A 20484-nucleotide genomic window follows, 5' to 3' on the forward strand; every position below is an offset into this window, starting at 1 on the left:
CTAAACTTTTACTATCAATTACTTAGACTAATCAAATAAATACTATATGCTTTATCTTTTCTTCCATGTTTATACATGCTAAGGAAAAAGATATCCTAACAAAATAGGATACTGGAAATTTTATGATCCACCCTTAAATGGGGGACAACGATTTTTCCATGAAAGCTTAGAGATGTCATTCAAAATAACATAAGCCTTCATGATTATGTTTTTAGAGTCTTATTTTTAAAAGTGACCAAAATGGAAAAGAGTGAAAGAATATGTAGAGAAACTAAAATTAATAAAATCATACATTATTTCAGAAAGCTTTATATTTTAACTTGTGAATTCTGACCTTCATTTTTTAAACTGGACTGAATAAACAAAATCTAATCAAAATCAACTAGAATTAATATCCTCATACTAGCTTTAATATTTATATGCAACACCTTTTTCATAAGGCATTTTCATATTGAATATCTAATTTTACTTGCATAACCACCTTGAGGGATAAGTAGCCTAGATATTACCATTGCTATTTTTCAAATTAAGAAAATTTTTGTACAAATGAGGAAATAGGCACTGAGAGGTTATATGGCCAAACTATGTCCAAAAAAGTAGCTGGTGACAAAGTTGGAACACAAATGTGTGTGTCCTGATTCTCATCCCTGGACATATTATTTCTAGTGAATACGTCTTTCAGATACAACTATACCAGAATCCTTTGCCACAGAGCTACCAGTTTCCAGTAGAAGTCAGGGTTTTCTCCTCACTACTTCAATGAATCTTAAAATTAAAATGCCACTGCTGTTGTTTGAATGTGTCTCCCAAAGTTCATGTGTTGGAAAATTAATCCCTAGTGTGAAGGTATTGAGAAACAGGGCCTTTAAGAGGTGATTATGTCATGAGGACTGTACCCTCATAAATGGATTAATATGGTTATCACAGGAGTAGATTTGTTATCACAGGATTAGATTTGTTATAAAAGCGAGTTGTACTCTCTCTTGCTTCTCTCTCATGCACGCTCATTGACCCTTCACCCCTCCACCCTTCCGCCATGGGAGGACAGAGCAAGAAGGCACTTGCTAGGTACTAGCACCTTGATATTAGACTTCCCAGCCTCCAGAACTGTAAGACATAAATTTCTTTTCCTTAGAAATTACCTAATCTGTGGTATTTTATTATGGCAATGCAAAACTGGCTAAGACTGCCACCTCCCTTCTGATCGTTTTACATGAAAATACTCTTAAGGAGTTTGAGTCATATAACTTTGGCACAAGGAAATGTTATATTTGCTAAATTTGTCTCATCAACTTGCAGAATACAAATTTCAGCAAAAGATGCCAGTTAATTTCAAGAAATCACAACAGCAACGGTACTGCCCATGACTTGGTTGTGTTCAAGTTACACTCAAAACGTGTAAAAAGTGGAAAATGGGTGTGTTGCTCAGGTAGCTCTGATACTGTTTGGTAACCTCCCCAATCCCTAAGCCCTACATCTCTTAAGCAGGCTCATCCCTATTGATGAATATATCAGAGGGACTGGTGGTGATGAAAACTACAATAATGGTAACCAAGTTGACTCCTGGATTCCACCTATTTCCATAGTGGTACAAGGGAGTCTCCATTCAGGGCATGATCCAGCTTTTCTTATGATTCTGCTGCAGCAGCAGCAGAGAGCTAGCTCTTTCTTCATTTGTCTTTCTTCCCTCTTCCCTTACTCTCACATCTCCCCCGTTGACAATGCTACTCAATATCAGTGCTTTAACCTCTTGTATCAAGTATGTCCCTGTGTTTTACTTCAGGAGTCAATCAAATTAGAACATTTGAAATATGAAGATTTGGGCCGGGCGCGGTGGCTCAAGCCTGTAATCCCAGCACTTTGGGAGGCCGAGACGGGCGGATCACGAGGTCAGGAGATCGAGACCATCCTGGCTAACACGGTGAAACCCCGTCTCTACTAAAAAATACAAAAAACTAGCCGGCCGAGGTGGCGGACGCCTGTAGTCCCAGCTACTCGGGAGGCGGAGGCAGGAGAATGGCGTGAACCCGGGAGGCGGAGCTTGCAGTGAGCTGAGATCCGGCCACTGCACTCCAGCCTGGGCGACAGAGCGAGACTCCGTCTCAAAAAAAAAAAAAAAAAAGAAAAGAAAGAAATATGAAGATTCACTTTTTAACTAACAAGCTTGAATCCACAATGAGCTAAAGCTGACTAATATTCCCATATATTCTTTTTACCGACATTGAAGCAAAGATAAAATAATAAAAATGACAGCAGTGACAGGTTATTGGTGAATATTTTAGCTCAGTATGTGCCAAGGATTCAATGACATATAAGACAGCATAATATTGACAAGTATTACATAGATTACCATGATCTTCATGTGGTACATACTGTGGTTGGTGGCTCTTTTTCTTTCTTCCTTTTAAAAATGAAGTACACCCATCCACTCTTAGACTACAAAAAACGGTGTTTGGATAAAATCTTTAGGAGACATACAACTTCTTAACAATAATTATTTAGAATAACATCAGATCAACTCTGACAGCAGCTGCCTATTTACATTTACACAATGCATGTGATCACTGTAACTAAGCATGGGTAAAAGCAAGAGGACCTTCTGAATTAAAATGTAGTACCATCCTCACTATTCATATTACACACATTAAAAATTTGAATGACTGGCTTCTAAAAACCGCTTTGTTGAAGTGAAACATATATTAAGAAAAGTGCATATAAGTGGCCAGGTGAATGAATCTGCAGAAACTAAACACACCCATGTAACTAGCGTCAAGATTAAGAAACAGAACATGACCAACACCCCAGAAGCCTTTACATATTCCATTCCAATCATGAACCTACCCTAAGAGTAACTATTATAATGATTTCTAACATCATAGATTACTTTTGCCCTAAACAATCACTTCTAAAGAATATGTTTTTGAAGACCTGGTTTTCTACCTGTTTAATGGGTAAGAAGTTGAAATGAAATATCTGCAAATATATTTTAGTTACTCCAAGCACCCAGAAAATTTCACTGTAGGGTTGAATAAAGAAAGCAACAAGGATTAGGTTGATGTTTAATAAGCACGCACTGAGCTGAATTTACTATGCCAACCCTGTGTTATAGATTTTGTCTGTAACACTGTGACACAGATTTTTGTCCTGAAAAAGCAGACTAATGATATCATACATAATTGAGAAAGCATCATGCCAGTATGCAGCCATAAATACAGAAACCTTTATACTGTAGTGCAAGAGAGTACAGGATCAGCTAAAAGGTTCAAAGTATTATGGAGGAAACTGGGAAACCAGTGAAAGGTAGGATAGTTGGGGAAGCTTTTTATAGAGTGGTGGAATTTAAAGTGAGCCTTTAAAAACATACATGAGGCTCAAAAGGACAGAGACAAGGAGGAGGCTTTTCAGATTGGAAAAGGCACAAAAGCCTGGGCTCTGAGACAAGGAGGGTAAGACAGATGAGCTATGTATACAGTTCCCTAGCAAAAACAGATTTTGAGATGCAAAAGCAAATACCTATATATGTCTATAAAATCATTGATTTGTGTTGAAAGAATTCACTCAAATCCAAACGGCCATGATCTCTGCTTCCTTTCACTGCTACCTGAAGATATTAATGTTTTCACCCACTAGTTTCCTCTAGAAATGAAAATGAATTAGGAAACGTTTATATGTTATGCATTGAAAACATTGTTTGGTAATGACTAGATTACTGAACAGCAAGAAGAAAACATGACTTTCTTTCCTAAGTCCTTTCAACATTTCACATTAAAAATACATTTGCCTGAGCTTATTCATCTTCCTTAACTGATGAATAAGCTCTAGAGGTTTGCTGTACAACATTGTAACTACAGTCAATAATAATGTAATATACACTTAAAAATTTAAGAGGGTAGATCTCATGTTAAGTGTTCTTACCAAAAATAGAAATAATAACAAAGTATTTCTGTGACTGTTTTGGACCTCTTATTTTTTTCCCTTAAAGACACTCATTTGTTTAGAAAAATTAGGAGTGACTTGGTGAGAGTGAGGAAGAAAGAAGTCTTACAAACTGGAAAATTTATGTAGATAAATACGTATTTGATTCCCTGACATTTAATAATGTTCCCTTGAATTTTATAACATATTTATGGTGTTGCTATTGATAGAGTACAATTTGGTCAGCAAAAATTGTTTAAGTTACTTGAAATCCTATATATGAAAAAAATCCAAAGAAAGCTGAACAAACAAGTTAACATTTTTATTAAAATAATGTAGTAATATGTATACTCAGTTTTACTCAGGCTGCTAAGATTTAAGTAAGGTCAATTCTACTGACATTTTGTCACACTGGTATATTATCATTTCGTGTTTCTAAAAAGTTAGATTATAACTCAAAGTTTAAATCTGTTAGGAAACCTTAGTTAAATACTTTCTTGCATCTTAGGTCCTATAAGTCACTATAAGTAAAAGTTAAATGCTCTAAAAACAGGATTTTCTCCACAGTTTTTGTTTAATAGATTATTTAAAAATCTCAAAGAGTTTTCAGCGAAACTAATAGTAGACAATATGAAAATTTTTTTTCAGGTATTAAAGCATAGTTGTTTCAGCAGTTAGTTACATTTTACATTGAGGCAGTCACTCCCATTAGGTCCTATGACTTGGTCCTTACTGTTCACCATAAACCTTTGTGGTTTGGTGGCGTCCATAAGTTTAGGTCCTTTCTATTATTAAATCAGTTGTTTCCAATTTCACCATTTCCCTTGAAGAAGCAAAGTGTGGACTAGGAAATATTGTTAAATACCGGTGTCCTCCTTATTCTAATTTACCTTGTTTCTCCTCTCGAATTTACAGTGAACAGTAATTTTCAGACTGTTACTCTCTATTTGTCAACTTTCCACAATGTCTTATTTTGAAATATGCCTGCTCTACTAAAATGATATGCAATTAACTCAATTTAATAAGTACTTATTGAGCAACTTCTATCTCCCTTCCAAGAAATGACCAGGCAGGACCCTGTTTAGCTTCCAATATCAGGTGCATTCAGGTTGGTATGGCCATAGATTGGGCCCCTCTGACTGAGGTGCTATGATAGCACCGAGACTGTAAGGACAAATAGAATACAGTCCTTGTCACTAAGAAACTCAATAGGAGGTATAGACAGAAGCAAATAATTACATAAAAAGTGCAAATGTGGTATGTGCTCTATTACCAATAAGGCTAAAGGGCTGCTGTGACACAGAGAAAGGAGTGGTTAATTCTGTCAAAATGGAGCTAGAGAGATTATGGACAACTTCAGAGAAAGTAGCATTTATACTTCCAGTAAATTTTTTATTTGGTCAGCATCGACTTTCTGTATGTTTTCCAGTATGTGAGCATGAGTCTTTGTTGCATATTTTTGACCACAAAGGAAGTAAAAAAGTGGATGAAATATACGTAATAACTCTAGACAAGGTCTCCAAATGTACATGGACTCTACCGCCCAGCTATGTGATCGTGGGAAATCCTTCATCATTCTGCATCTCAGTTTCTTCAACTGCAAAATAGCTTTGGATGAAATGTCACCTTGGGTCCCTTTTAGCAGGCACCAGATAATCTCTAAAGCTTCAACCAGCTGTGGAGTTTCTGAAAATGTTTTGTCTTTTATGTTTCTTCCCCCCCAAACATTTTAACTTTGCTATTATTTTACTTTTTTCTTTTATATAAAAAAGAAATACTACTATGGAATAAATCCATAGCCTTTCCCCTGTAACACTGCCTTTAATCAGAACTCTCATTGTTATTAATCCCGTGAAGAAGTCAGAGTGGATAAACAGCTAATCGGTAACTAATGTGACATGGAAACATGGCAGATATCAAAAGGTATAGTTGATTGTTAAAAATAAAATAATTTATTTAACTCATAAAAACGTTAACACTGTTCAGAGGAAACTTAACTAGCTTTTATCTTGTAGGTTGTCATCAATTTAACTGAAGTGAAACCCATTTTGGATTTATGCAAACCTCAGGATAAATAATACCTTCAAATACATTAATATAATTTCCCCCTTTTGAATGGAATAGTTTTAATTGAACTTTACTAACTGTTTGGTTTAATACCTGGAGTCGACCTATAAAACAGGGGTGGTTTTAAATCAAACAGTAAAAAAATCCTCAAAGCTGAAAATTAAAGTGATAGCCACAGGGAGAAAAAAAGACTTATCAAATATGTCTAGTAAACCAGCAATGTTTTATACAATATATATCTATTAGACATAAGTTTACATATGTATATAAAGATACGTATCTATAAACTTTAAAATTAATCATTGGGGAAAAAATAATTGTCATTCACCAAAAAAAAAATATGTATATATATATTCAATGTTTTAAAGGCATCAGAATCTCTGTTAACAACCATTTTCTTTCTCTAAAGACTAATTGGTAGGCCGGGCGCGGTGGCTCACGCCTGTAATCCCAGCACTTTGGGAGGCCGAGGTGGGCGGATCACAAGGTCAGGAGATCGAGACCACGGTGAAACCCCGTCTCTACTAAAAATACAAAAAATTAGCCGGGCGCGGTGGCGGGCGCCTGTAGTCCCAGCTACTCAGGAGGCTGAGGCAGGAGAATGGCGTAAACCCAGGAGGCGGAGCTTGCAGTGAGCCGAGATCGCGCCACTGCACTCCAGCCTGGGAGACAGAGCGAGACTCCGTCTCAAAAAAAAAAAAAAAAAAAAAACTAATTGGTATGCCAATCTTGAATGAATTAACCCGCAGATTTATAATTTAACCAAGAATAAAATGACAAGAGCAATGTTATTTTATTAACTTTACTGGTAATGAAGTTACATTATACAATTTGCTTCTGAACTTCATAAGGCCTGTGAGAATGTTTAAAAGGAAGTGATATATTCTCTTTCCTCACCTTGCCTACTTTCCTCCCTTTTCCCTGCAACAGTCACTAACTAACTAATAACAAACTAAATAAATAAATAAGTAAACTTAACCCAAACAAAACTGCTCTCTAATTCTTCAGGCAATGCTTCATAAACTTTTCCCACCAAAGTACCCCTAATGGAAGAGAAGACTGAAAATACTCCCGTAGGGATCTGCTACAAGTGGGAAATTTCTTTGAAGTCATCTGCTTTATTTTAAAAATTAATGTGGATTTTGAATTCTACTCCATAATATATATCTGTTTTAATGTAAAAATGATGTGTTTTTTCCCCAATATCTTTGAGCTACAGAGGTCTAGAAAAATATGCCAAGTTTATACCATAGTTTTGCACCTTCCAAGAAGCACACAATTTTAGCAGCCTAGCTTTACAAGGAATAAACATAATTATGATATTTTGTTTTCCATGGAACCCACATACTTCTTTCTTTTTGTTTGCCTTTCACATCAATGTGATTTTTTTCCCTTTTGCCAATAATGTTGATGCCTGTAATTGTAGCACTGAAGTAAAATAAATTTGGTATTTGCTATACCACACAGAAAAGATCTAACTCTATCAAAGTAGGTATGTGTGTTCTAATAACACAAAAATATGGAAAAAGATATTGGTAGTAATCAAGTTTTTCTTTTAATATTAGCTATATAATTCATTAACTGAATTAGTTTTTTCTTATCTGTATCACTCCAGTTTAAAAAAAAAAAAAAGGCACTCTTTTGTTTTTGTTTTTGAAGAGAAGGGGATCACTTTACAAGGAGACAGTCCATCATCAAATAAAATGAATTATATAGTGTTGACCTATTTTTGTTTTTTGCCATGTTATACACAGTCCTGAATGTGCTAGAAAGTGATTCAAACAGGGCTGAAATGTACATTAAGTAAACAAGACAAGTTAGACTCAAATACCATGGAAAAGTATTTAAATATGAATAAGAGGTAATTGGCTTGACCTTTTACAATGCTTTGTTTCTTCCTGCAGACGAAATACAAAAAGTATTTTCTCCTAAGGCTTTAGTAAAAAAAAAAAAAGGAAATAGATTCTGAACAGAGATTTGACAAATGACAGTCAGTTGTCTTAGAGTACAGGGCAGGTGAAATTTCCAGGCAGGGGATGCAGTATGAAATCGTACACAGAGACAGGATTATTATAAAGGAATAAAAATGGCTCAAGAGACTGTATGTCTGGGTATACTGAAATGAGAACTAGGAGGAAATGAAAGAGGAATGCAAGCAGGCAGAATGTGCTTAAGATCTTTTTGAGTTGAGAATTCTCAGTCTGAATTTCATAGGGAAAGAAAAATAACTAGTCAAAATAATTTGAGAATAGGGATTGCTATTGCCCAAACAGTGAGATAGGAAGAGGATTTTTGGCAACAGTCTTTTGAATACACTGGCAGGAAGAATGCACAAAATCAGGAATAATCAAAATAGAGCAGAGAGATTTTGCTCTTGAAATGGATTGGAAAAAGGAAGTTGGTGATATTACAAAAAATAAAAATGAAAAATAAAATAAAGAAAAAATATATGAAAGGATTTACCAAAAACCCAGGAATAGGAAACAAACAAATAGAATTGAATACGATACATAATTACTGAGACTGGAAGAACTATAAGATATCTTTATGATTGTTCCCTTCTAATAAGACAAAAGAAACAACTATAATATCCTTAGTGGTATATCAATACTACTACTACTACTACTACTACTACTACTACTACTACCACCACCACTAAAGATAATGGTCCAGCAACAGCTGCATATTTACTAAGTGCCAAGCGTATACTGTAAACTATACCATTTTACTGGATGCAATGCCTATGTTAACTAATTTAATCTCACTGTAATTATTCTCATTTTACAGATGAGTAAACAAAATCTTAGAAGTTAAAATTATTTGCTCAAGTTACAGAACTAATAGGTAGTAGAGCTAGGATTAGAAAGTTATACTGTCAGGCCTGGCGTGGTGGCTCACGCCTGTAATCCCACCACTTTGGGAGGCCGAGGTGGGTGGATCACAAGGTCAGGAGTTGAAGAGTTGAAGAACAGCCTGGCCAACGTGATGAAACCCTGTCTCTACAAAAAAAGTTCATAAATTAGCTGAGCATGGTGGCATGCACCTGTAATCCCCGCTACTTGGGAGGCTGAGGCAGGAGAACTGCTTGAGCCTAGGAGGAGGAGGTTGCAGTGAGCTGAGATCGTGCCACTGTACTCCAGCCTGGGCAAAAGAGCAAGACTTTGTCTCAAAAAAAAAAAAAAAAAAAAAAAAAGAAATTTATAGTGTCTAACTCAAAAGGCTGGGCTCTACAATCTACTTTTGTCAGTAGCAGTAGTGGCTAAAGTGTACAATATTACTGAATGTCTTGCTATATAACTACATAAAACATATATGTATATATACACATATATAGTTGAATAGCAATACTTTTTAAAAGTTTTTTATTGATACATAATATTTGTACATACTTATACTTATGGAGTACATGTGATATATTGCTACATGCATAGAAAGTGTAATGACTAACTTGGGGTGTTTAGGATATCCATCACCTTGAACATTTATCATTTCTTTGTGTTGGGAATATTTCAAATCTTCTCTTCTAGGTATGCTGAAATATACAATATATCATTCCTACCTACATTCAATCTATTCTGCTATCAAATATTAGGGCACACTATTTAATTTTTTTTAAGAGACAGGGTCTTGCTCTGTCGCCCAGGCTAGAGTGCAGTGGTGTGATCATAGCTTACTGTAGCCTAAAGGAATGCTCTTGCCTCAGCCTCCGCAAGTAGCATGAAATCAGCTAATTTTTCAAATTTTTTGATGGGGGTGGTCTCACTATGCTGCCCAGGCTGGTCTCAAACTCCTGGCCTCAAGTGTTCTTCCCACCTCAGCCTCCCAACTAGCTGAAATTACAGGTGTGAACCATTGCACCAGGCCAGAACCTATTCCTTCCACCTAACTGTATGTTCGTACACATTAACCAACCACTCTTCATCCCCCTACCCTTCACCTTTCCCAGTCTGTGGTAACTACCAATCTACTCTCTATCTCTATGAGACCAACCTTCTTAGCTCCTGCAATATGAGTAAGAACATGCAATATCTGTCTATCTGTGCCTGGCTTATTTCACTTAATTACCTCCAGTTCCATCCATGTTACTTCAAATGAGAGAATTTATTTCTTTTTTACAGATGAATAGCATTCCATTGTGTATATATACCACATTTTCTTTATCCATTAATCTACTTATAGACATCTAGGCTGATTTCATATCTTACCTATTGTGAACAATGTTGCAATAAACATGGGGTACAGGTATCCCTTTGATATACTGATTTCTTTTTCTTTGGATAAATGCCTAGTAGTAGAACTGCTGGATCACATGTAAATACCTATGGTTATATATAACATATCTATAATTGCTGATTGAGGTATATATAAATACCTGTTGATTGAGTGTGTGGTATATATTTAAGTATAGTAAATATATTATCTATAAATATATATATTTTCATGTGTAGTACTGTGTGGGTATATATAGATATATTATTGATATCTACTTCTTTCCAAAATGTAAAAAGTCATTATACATATTGAACAAAGAAAATTTAGAAAAAAAAATTCTGGTAGAAGGCAATCAAAAAGTATTAATAGAAACAAAATGAGCTGATTTAAGAACTGGTCTTTTTTGTGCTATATATATATTTCAAATTACAATACAAATGTTTAAAATGTTATTATTCCACATTAAGCTACCTGTTAGTAAATATGCTTCTAGTCAGGAAGCTGTATTTTTAAATCCAAAGATAAATTCTTTAGAAGAGCTATTAGCAGAAAGTTGCCATTACAGTTGTAATTTGTGTGATTTTCCATCATACTATACAATTTTTTGAAAACAATGAAAGAAAATAAATAATACATTATAATCATAGTTTGTCTTCTTGTATTATTTTGCTCCTTGGACCACAAACCGATACAAACTCGGTAAAATTAAAGAAACGTGTTGAGGATTTGATTGACAATACCCGACCGGCTGAGATGACCAATGCCCAATGTTATTCAAAGAATATTCTGGGTTTTATAGATTCACTATTTTTAACTTAAAAGGAAACTAACAGGTTTATATAGTTTGTAATAAACTTGAGTAACATATATGAAGTCCTTACCAAAAGTCCTCAGAGTTACAGAATGAAATTACTTCAGTGCAATTTCAAGTATAAGATTTATGGTGTACTTCTCTTATCTAAGAGGGAAAATGCACTTCTTCATGCACATAATCTCATCTTCAGCAAATATTTCCTTGATCTTCTTTTCTTTCACTTTTCAACCTCTTGCAAAAGTAGATAATACTTACTGACAAAGCTATTTACCCTGAATTAAAATCTCAGAGACATTTTTATTTCCCACATCCTGTTCCACACAGGAGCCATGGCTTGTCCATTCTAGCCCTTCAATGATGCTGTACTGCTTACCACATCAAGACTAGACTCCTTAGCCTGACACTGAAGTCTCAGAGATACCTAGCTTACTGCTCCAGCCTTAGAGTCAACCATTCCCTTCACCTGTCCTAAAACATTCTGCCACTTTGCCTTGCTTATGTCGTTTTCTCTCTAGAAAGCAAACCTCTTTTCCATGTCTGTAAAACCTTAACCTCGTATTTCACCTTTGACCTCTTCCATGAAGCCTTCTCTTATCTACCCATTCAAAAGTACTTTCCTCCTCATCTCAACTACAGGACATTATCTCTTCCTGCAGCATTTCTCACATGCATCCTTATTTTATAACACATTTGTGTGTATGCATATATACACACATTTTTCTCATTTACTATATTTTTAACCACACTCAACCAAAAACTCTCACAATCATTGTCATATAACCAAGAGCCCTATAGTACGGTTCCTTTGCCAACAATATCCACTTAAATGTTTATCAAATGAAAGTACAAACATATTATCTGATTAGAGAAATGAAAGCTTTAATAACGTAGCAGTGGTTAAAAAAAATGATGTAAGACAAAATAGGTTATTAAAATGTAGTATGCTGTCAAATATAAGCTAATGGAAACTATTTTCCAGCTTTTCTTATATCAGTAAACAAGCAAAAAATACTTTTATGAATAATGTTTACAGATTCTTTAATCTTTCCATTTAAACCACATAGGCAAGAAATAATCTTAAAGCAGTTATAAATCAATTACCTTTGCTTGCACTTTCTACATGTTCCAGTTCTTCAGGAAATTTTAGGATATCTCGGTAATTTTCCTCACAAATGTCAGCAATAAAATGCATAAGGGTTGTTTTTTGATCCACTGATTTAGTATCTCTGATCTGGAAGAAAACAATAACACATTTTTTAGTAATTTTTTAGTAAATATATACTTTTTTAAACAAATGAATTTATTATAACCCATTTAAAATTTTTTTAAAACTTTGGGTAGGTTCTTAATGTGGTCTAGTAGTGGTGCTCTAGATTTTAAAAGGAGCTCCATATTTTAAAAGCAAGTAAGATGACCAATAAAAGTGCCAAATTAAACCTTAATCTGTATTTTCAAAAATGTCTAAATTATTGTGGCAAAATGAACTATTCTTTTCAGGAGAGAAGAACATTCATTTAAGTATTGATAATAGCCCAAATTACCGTGTGCTTATTTTATCATCATTCTGTTCTTTGCTTTATTATAAAAATATGTTCTTAAAAGTTATATTCATTTGTGAGATTATATTTATTTCTAGCCATTGTTGATGTAAATTAATGTAAAGGAGCAAGCACATTTTACCCTCCTCTACTTGCATGGACCATCAGAAAAGAATTCTCAAGGTTGTGCTTATCCTGAGTTATTAAAAAAAAATCTCACCATACAATCCTGATAATATGAAAAATTTTATTTGCTTACATATTGTATTTCCTTTTCAGACACACAACAAAAGAGATGCCACAGTTAGAATGGTAAAAATCTTTAAAGCATAGGACACACAAAAAAAGAAAATCTAGTGCTTTAATATAATTCTCATACTAGACTAAGCTGCAAATAAAATCAAGGATTTACTTAGAAACAAGGCATAAATACGGCATAAAGTATCAAGTTTTCTCATTCTTTTGGATGTTTTAATTCTATAATCCTTAGATGATGGCTTTGTCCACTGATGTTCATACTGATTTGGAGTTTTTAGCTTTAAGGATTACTCTGTTTAGAATAAATGAGTATTTTTCACAAACAGGTTTATAAAAAGGCTGTACAGGATATTTAGGTAATTACAGAGTAAATTAATCCTTATTGTTTTAGTGACTAAGAAAGAAAAACATAGCATTTAATAAATCAGGCCCATACTGGATCTGTTTTGTTCTACAGGTTTTTAGCAACTATTTACATCTCAATGATGTAAACAACTTAGAAGAAATATTAGTCTCAAGGTTCCAACCAACCAAGCAGCCACAGGAGGCATAATGTTGATAGTTCACGAGGTCACAATGATTTCTTTCAAAATTTCTGGGATTACTTTATCCCACATAGGAAAAATATTTAAAATTTTACATTATCATGCTGATCTACTGAACACTTACAAGTAGTTTAAGGTAGAAATGACAAAACTCAAGGATAAGCTGTAAGAACAAAAACCAACACAAACCTCAAGGGCAATTTTTCTTAAGTAAGGATAGCAGCTGTAGAGGAATCAATGGGAAGCTCACATTCCTAAAGAGAGGTCTTTACCTGGGACTACTGTGTGATATGTTTACAAAGTGCATCGTTTTTAAGAGTATGCCAGGTATTCCAAATAAAAAGGAAATTAACATTTTCTTTTTCCTTAGAAGTTCACTAACTACCTAAATCCTAAAATTCTGAAAACATTAAGTGCTTAGAAAAAATTGCAGGTACATCTTCCGAAAGGAAAGGAAATTCCTATGTATTTTATGGACTCTTTGGAGACAAAAACAGTTTTTTTTTTTAAAGAACACAATTCAAAACAACAAAAACCCACCTACTTTTTTAGGACATCAAACTGTACAAGTACACTATAGTTTACAATAAAATGCACATGGCTAACACTGGAAAGGAAATAAAAAAACAGAAAAATAGCACTGTGCTCATATGTCAATTTTATGGGTGATTTTTTTTCTTTGTCACATGTGTTAGATTGTTTTGTATTAAAAAACATTTCAGTTTTTGGCATGCATACTTATAAGAGCTTAATTTTCAAAAATTGTATTTATTAATAAATATTTATTCAGTATCTGGTCCATTAACAATCTGATTTGTTACAAAATTTAGGAGAGTTAATGGTTACATTTTAAAAAGATAAATAAAGCGTAACATCAGTTAAATGTATTAGCATCTTTGATGAAATGATAAAGACTTTTAGAGAGACTCTGCATGTATTTTTTTTTTAGAATCAGAATATTCCCTTCAAAGCATGGGCAAACATGGCCAAATGTCTGTCTTGTCAAGTTGAGAAATATCTTAGTTGGTCTGGGAGACAAGCTGCTTAATGTATTGCAATATTTGTTTTTTTTTTTTTTAAGAAAAAACCTCACACTGAGAGACCATTTTAATGGTTCAAACGGGCAGGAAATCACAACAAATGGGTGGTCTTTTAAATCTTTCTCTATGTGTGAGAGACATTAGATCAATTATTTAAAAAATATATATATAATATTTAAATATAATGGAAAATATTTTTTACTTATTGAAGCTTATGTACTTTATATTATCATGCCTTCAGTCTCTCTTACCAAGTCTATGCCATTCACACATTAGCCATTGTATCTCTCTCAGGCCCTATTGCGTTGTTCAATGTCAGCACAGAAGGCAACTAAGAACATCAATTCTACCGGTTAAAGACATTTATCCAATAATTTGCTCTTCTAAGTGTACTAGTTGGATATATACATCTCTTGGGGTAGAACAATCTGAGTATGTACAAGTCATTTCCAAAGTGTTTGAGTTAGTTTACTAAGAAATAGAATTGATTTCCATTTGATAGCTGTTTAATATGAAATCATGTTAAAATTTTACATTAACATGAAATATCCAATTAATAGTTGCCTAGATTGCCTAAGTCTTAGTGGTGGTTATACTGTATGCATTTCAAGGTTTCCTCTAGCCAGAAGCAAAGTGCCTTTTTGCATCCTTGTATGTGTTTTTCCTCTCTCCAGCCATGACAGGCAGGGAGAGACACATATATGACTTATTTTTATAAGATGCAAAAAGATGAACAAAATGGCCACTCTACAATCTTCTTTTATATATCTTCAAACAATAAAAACACAAACAGCAGTTCTAGAAATGGGAAATATTTGAAAAAGCTAAAAAAAGTTTTATGTTATTTTAAGAAGCTGAGTTATCATCGGATGATAATGAAAATAAGACAGAGTGAGTCACTGTATCAACTGATCAGGTGCAATCAGTTAATAAACCATATATAGCAATTTTAATTGTAATCATCTGACCAATATTAAATGTTCCACATAAAGATTAATAACTGAATTTAATTTAATTCTATCTACCTAATCTTTAATAACTTTCTAAAATGGTACATGAATACAAAATACCTTTAATAGGACACTATTTCTATAGCTAATTCTGATCATCTCTTTTTCCTAGTAAATACAAATGCTATATTATGAAAGATACTAAATATATTTTATATGTTCAAGTACATCTCCAAAATTTAGTTAGGTATATAGCAAAATTTCTCAATAACTAATTGACACAAAAGAAATTTCTTTATTCCAAATATCCTCATTCAAGCTTGAAAATTTCTTCCATCTTGCCATGTCTTTGAAATTGGGCTGTTTGAGTACACAGAAACCAGCACACAGCCAGAGAGCCTCAGACAACATTTTAATGACCTACGTCAGTCACATTCAATCTTTCTGTGAAGGACCCCTTCTGTAGGTAATTTTCCCTTCTGCTGAGATGTAAGCCTATTTCTTCTTGCTTTGTCCTCAGTGGGAACTGAAAATAACTGGTCACTATGCTGTACATAACAACCTCTCACAGAGTGAAAGTTCCCTTCTCATTCCCATCCTGTTCTCCAAATAAACAACTGCAGTTAATTTAACCTAACTGCATAGATGTTATTCTACAAATGTTTAATTTCTCAATGGTAATTAGAATCCATTCAAAAGATCCGTTGCAAAGGCTCCTGTCATCTGCTGGAAAAGCAAAGTTCTTGATTTTGCATACAAGACCCTCCTTGAGCTGACCCTTGTCTACCTTTCTAACCTGCCTCCTGCTGTTGTCTGCCTGATTACAACTGCTTAAACGTACCACGCAGTTTCATGCCACTGTGCTTTTGCACCAACAGGTCTCTCTGTGTAGACTCCCTTCCTTTTTGTTCCTTTTTATCCACCAAGAAAATAACTACTCGTATTTCAAGACTACTCAACTTCCACGTCATTTCTGAAGACTTCTTTACCTTAGAAGCAATTAATAACTTTTTTTGGCCATCTTCATTCAATGTAAACATTTCAACACAGTAGTCTCTCACACTCAATATGAGATCTTACATGGCTAGAGACTTTGCTTTGGTAGTATTTTTGAATCCATGGTGCCTAGGAGGATGTTAGAAAATACTAGATAGTTAATAAATGTTTCAGAATGCAGATTCTTCTTTACATGAACTCCAACTTTTGTGGGCTATAGAGCAATACTCCTAAATTTAATTCTATACTTATTTATATATATGTATGTGTACCTGTGTGTATATATGACCCCACCACACACATAGAGGTTGACTACAAAGGCCAGACTTTTCCAGAACACATATTTGCTAGAGTTAGGTGCAAGTGAATGCCAGAATAAAGTTATAATTTGTCACTCAGGAAATGGAGCACCGTACATTTTTTTAGGGGAGGCAGGTTAGGAGCAAAGCAAATATGAATGGAGAAGTACATTCATTAATCCACTGTGAGCTGAGGACTGTGCTGAACACTAGGGATAAGAGATAAATGATGCATGGTACTTTTGAGGCCTTAAGCTTAGAATTTAGTAGAAAATACAAAATTATACAGAAAAGAAACGACATAGGAGAATAATTTGGTGGCAAATGTCAAGGACTGATATACTTAAAATGATAACTAGGGTATGCGTAGAAAAGAAAAAAAAAGGGCAAATTCAAGAGAGATTGTAAGGAAAAACAGGATTTAGTCAGTGAATATTAAGATGAGGGAAAGGGAAAAATCAAATACTCCAAAAGTTTTAAGTCCCGATGATTAAAAGAATGTTGTATCATGTCCAGAATGAGGGGAATAACTCTAGAGTAAACTGGCTTTAGGAAAAGGATAGCAGCTCAGATTGTAAACAGAAGTGTTAGCTATGTGAAGATACACTATGAGAAGACGGTCACAACCATTCCATTCTCTTTGCTTCATTTTATCCTATATGATTCAGCCTAATTATGGTTCTTAAACATATATATGATCATGTCATTCCCTTCCTTAAAAAAAGCAAATGGTTCTTTACAACTCATGTAATAAAGTTCAAATTTCTAATCAGAATAATTATTAAGCATAGATTTTGGATTCAGACAGAACTAGGTCTGAACCTTGACCCTACTGTTTACTACTTGTATGACTTTGGGCAAGTTACACGAATACTCCATGTCTCAGGTATCTTACCTATAAAATGAGCATTAGATAAGCACCTGTGTTCATAGACATGTTTGTAGAATTGAATAAGATAGCGTATTATCATGGGCACCATCATCATCCAGATAAGAAGTGATGAGAGCCTACCTTAGCTTCCCATCACTATAAACTAAAAATCCCTCTGTTATCTGGCTCGTTGTGATCTTATCTCTAGCTATTATCATCTCTCAAGTTCCCACACTCACTTCAGCTACGCTGGATACAAGTACAGAGCTTTCTTGTCTGCTTTGTTCACTTTTATATACTCAGCATCTAGAAAAGTGGGTAGCACACAATAGGCACTCTATCTGTATTTGTTGACTGCACGAATGGATGAAGATTTCCACCCATTTACTTATGTTCCTCCTGACCTCAGCACACTGTTCTTCCTTCCTCAGGCGATAATATCCTACTCCTCTTTTAAGGGGTAGGAGAACCAACATTTGTTGCCTATGTATCATGTGCCTATAACTCAAGCACTTTCATAAGTGCTTTTTTTTAAAAATCCTAAAATCAATTCAGTGACTTAGTTATGAATATGCCATTTTTATAGATAAGATATAGCTCATAAGTTGTTTGATCTAGTCCCCACACTTAATAGGTGTTGGTGCCAGAACAAAACATGGCAATTTACGCACACTTCGAATTTAAGATATACTTACTGGATTGAACTGTCATGGGTGAGGAAGATGGCATGTGTGTGGAAAGGAAGGATCTTTCAGGGAGAGTGGTAGTTACTAGTAATAAACCTTTTTCAACTTCTCTGAATAGAATTAATAAATTCTGGGCCAAACGTGGTGGTTCACACCTCTAATCCCAGCACTTTGGGAGGTCAAGGTGGGCAGATCACCTGAGGTCAGGAGTTCGAGACCAGCCTGGCCAACATGGTGAAATCCCGTCTCTACTAAAAAACAAAACAAAACAAAAATTAGTCAGGCATGGTGGCACATGCCTGTAATCCCAGCTACTCAGGAGGCTGGGGCAGGAGAATTGCTTGAACCCAGGAGGTGGAGGTTGCAGTGAGCCGAGATTGCACCACTGCACTCTAGCCTGGGTGACAGAGCAAGACTGTCTCAAAACAAAACAAAACAAAACAAAACTACTAAATTCTGTCTTTGTTCTCCGATAGTGGTTTCTATATACTTTAATTATAGAACTTATTCTACAATATATAATTTTGTGTACACAACTAGTCTCACCCACCAGATTGTGAACTGCTTAAAAATGAGGACTATATCAATTTTATTCAGCAAATGTTGAATGAATAAATTCTTTAGACAGGCCAAAAATAATTAGGGTTGATTTGATGTTAATCTTTGGTGACCTTCAAGCACTGTTTGAATACAGTGCAAAGGATTCAAAATTAAAAGGAATGGGTAGTCAGAAAGAAGAGGTAATGTGAACAAATAATTTATTCCAAATATTGACTGTGGATAATAACCAGATAATACAGGAGGCAGCAGAGCCAGCAGCTGGAAAATGGTGAGGTTAGTGACAAAAGTTATTCTAATTATTGTCCCGAATAAGTTCAGCATAATTAGGCCTGAAGGGATCATTCAATGGAAGAAATAAGAACGAAAAATCAAGAATTCATGAGCATTTGCTACTTCATTGGTTCTCAATCTGTGGTCCCTGGACCAGCAATATCAGTATCACCTGCGAACTTGTTAGAAATGCAAATTTGGGGGCCCAACCCCAAATCAACTAAATCAGAAACTCTGAGGGTGTGGTCCAGCAATTTGAGTTTGAACATACTAGGGGAAAAAATTCTGATATCACCTCTAGGTGATTCTGATGCATGCCACTAGGGAGACACTAGGCTATTTTCAAATAAATTTCCAGGCAAGAAGATGCTTAGCAATTGTCTATAGCTTGCCTAGGTCCTCTCACAATTGCTTTTACATATAAAAAGTTGAAGTGTCAATGTTTTCAATGCTTAGTGCCAATTTAAAATAAGAGAGAAATTATCCAGCAATTTGTGGCATCTGAAGGACAGAATTGCTCTCAGTGTTCTTGATTAATTCACATAAAAATGAGACTCGTTGGTATCATAATCTATCAGCTACCTATCCAAAAGTAGATGAGACAAACAGTATGCTCCATGCTGTGAAGATTCCAGAAACATTGCTCTTCAGTGTCCTTCACCCTTCACCTAAAACTGTATTGAAAAAATACTTAAATGCTGCTATAGTATGTCTTATCTACTATGTATCATCAGAGTGACGGACTAGATAGCCTAGCAGATTATTCATGCCTTCCAACTCCTGCTCAAGCAAATCTGCATTGTTGCTTACATATTTACTCAGGAAGTTTGAATCAGATTCTGAAATTGTAAGTTGCAAACATCAGGTTTCAGTGCTTGCCATAAAAGTTCTTGTATCTAAATAACCTAATGCCTTGCTTGACCTCTATGCCAAACAGTTTACATGTACGAAATCAGACTATGGTGGGTGTATGTAAAGAAGAGAGCCAAGGGAGGAAGCTTCATTCCTGCTCCATGGCACTGGCATATGCTGATACTGCATTTCATTTGTCATCATACTCGTTTCGGGTTGAAGACCAAGAGTGAGAATGGGGCTAGGTTCATGTGTTACCATACATTATATAGGAACAAAGCAGTGGACCTTGGCTCCTTGCCACAAAGCAATCCTGACCTCAATTGCGGAGTGGCACCGGAAACAGTTATCTTGACAGGACGTGCTGGCTCACGCCTGTAACCTCAGCAGTTGGGGAGGCCGAGTCGGGTGGATCATCTGAGGTCAGGAGTTTGAGACTAGCCTGACCAACATGATGAAACCCTGTCTCTGCTAAAAGTACAAAATTAGCCAGGTGTGGTGGCACATGCCTGTAATCCCGGCTACTTGGGAGGCCGAGGCAGCAGAATCACTTGAACCCAGGAGGTGGAGGTTGCAGTGAGCCGAGATCCTGCCACTGCACTCCAGCCTG

General features: G+C 35.1%; 1 protein-coding gene across 5 annotated transcripts in view; it reads right to left on the reverse strand.

The window, feature by feature from the left end:
- Nucleotides 1-20484, reverse strand: part of LOC105497495 (diaphanous related formin 2) — a 919069-nt gene that overhangs the window by 449376 nt on the left and 449209 nt on the right. For all 5 annotated transcript variants that reach the window (XM_071089284.1, XM_071089283.1, XM_071089281.1 and 2 more), the window contains one exon: nucleotides 12110-12239. In XM_071089284.1, coding sequence (XP_070945385.1) covers nucleotides 12110-12239 — 130 coding nt within the window. The remainder of the gene's footprint in view (nucleotides 1-12109; nucleotides 12240-20484) is intronic.

Source organism: Macaca nemestrina, chromosome X (assembly GCF_043159975.1).
Source record: "Macaca nemestrina isolate mMacNem1 chromosome X, mMacNem.hap1, whole genome shotgun sequence".
In the NCBI taxonomy this organism is placed as follows: Eukaryota; Metazoa; Chordata; class Mammalia; order Primates; family Cercopithecidae; genus Macaca; species Macaca nemestrina.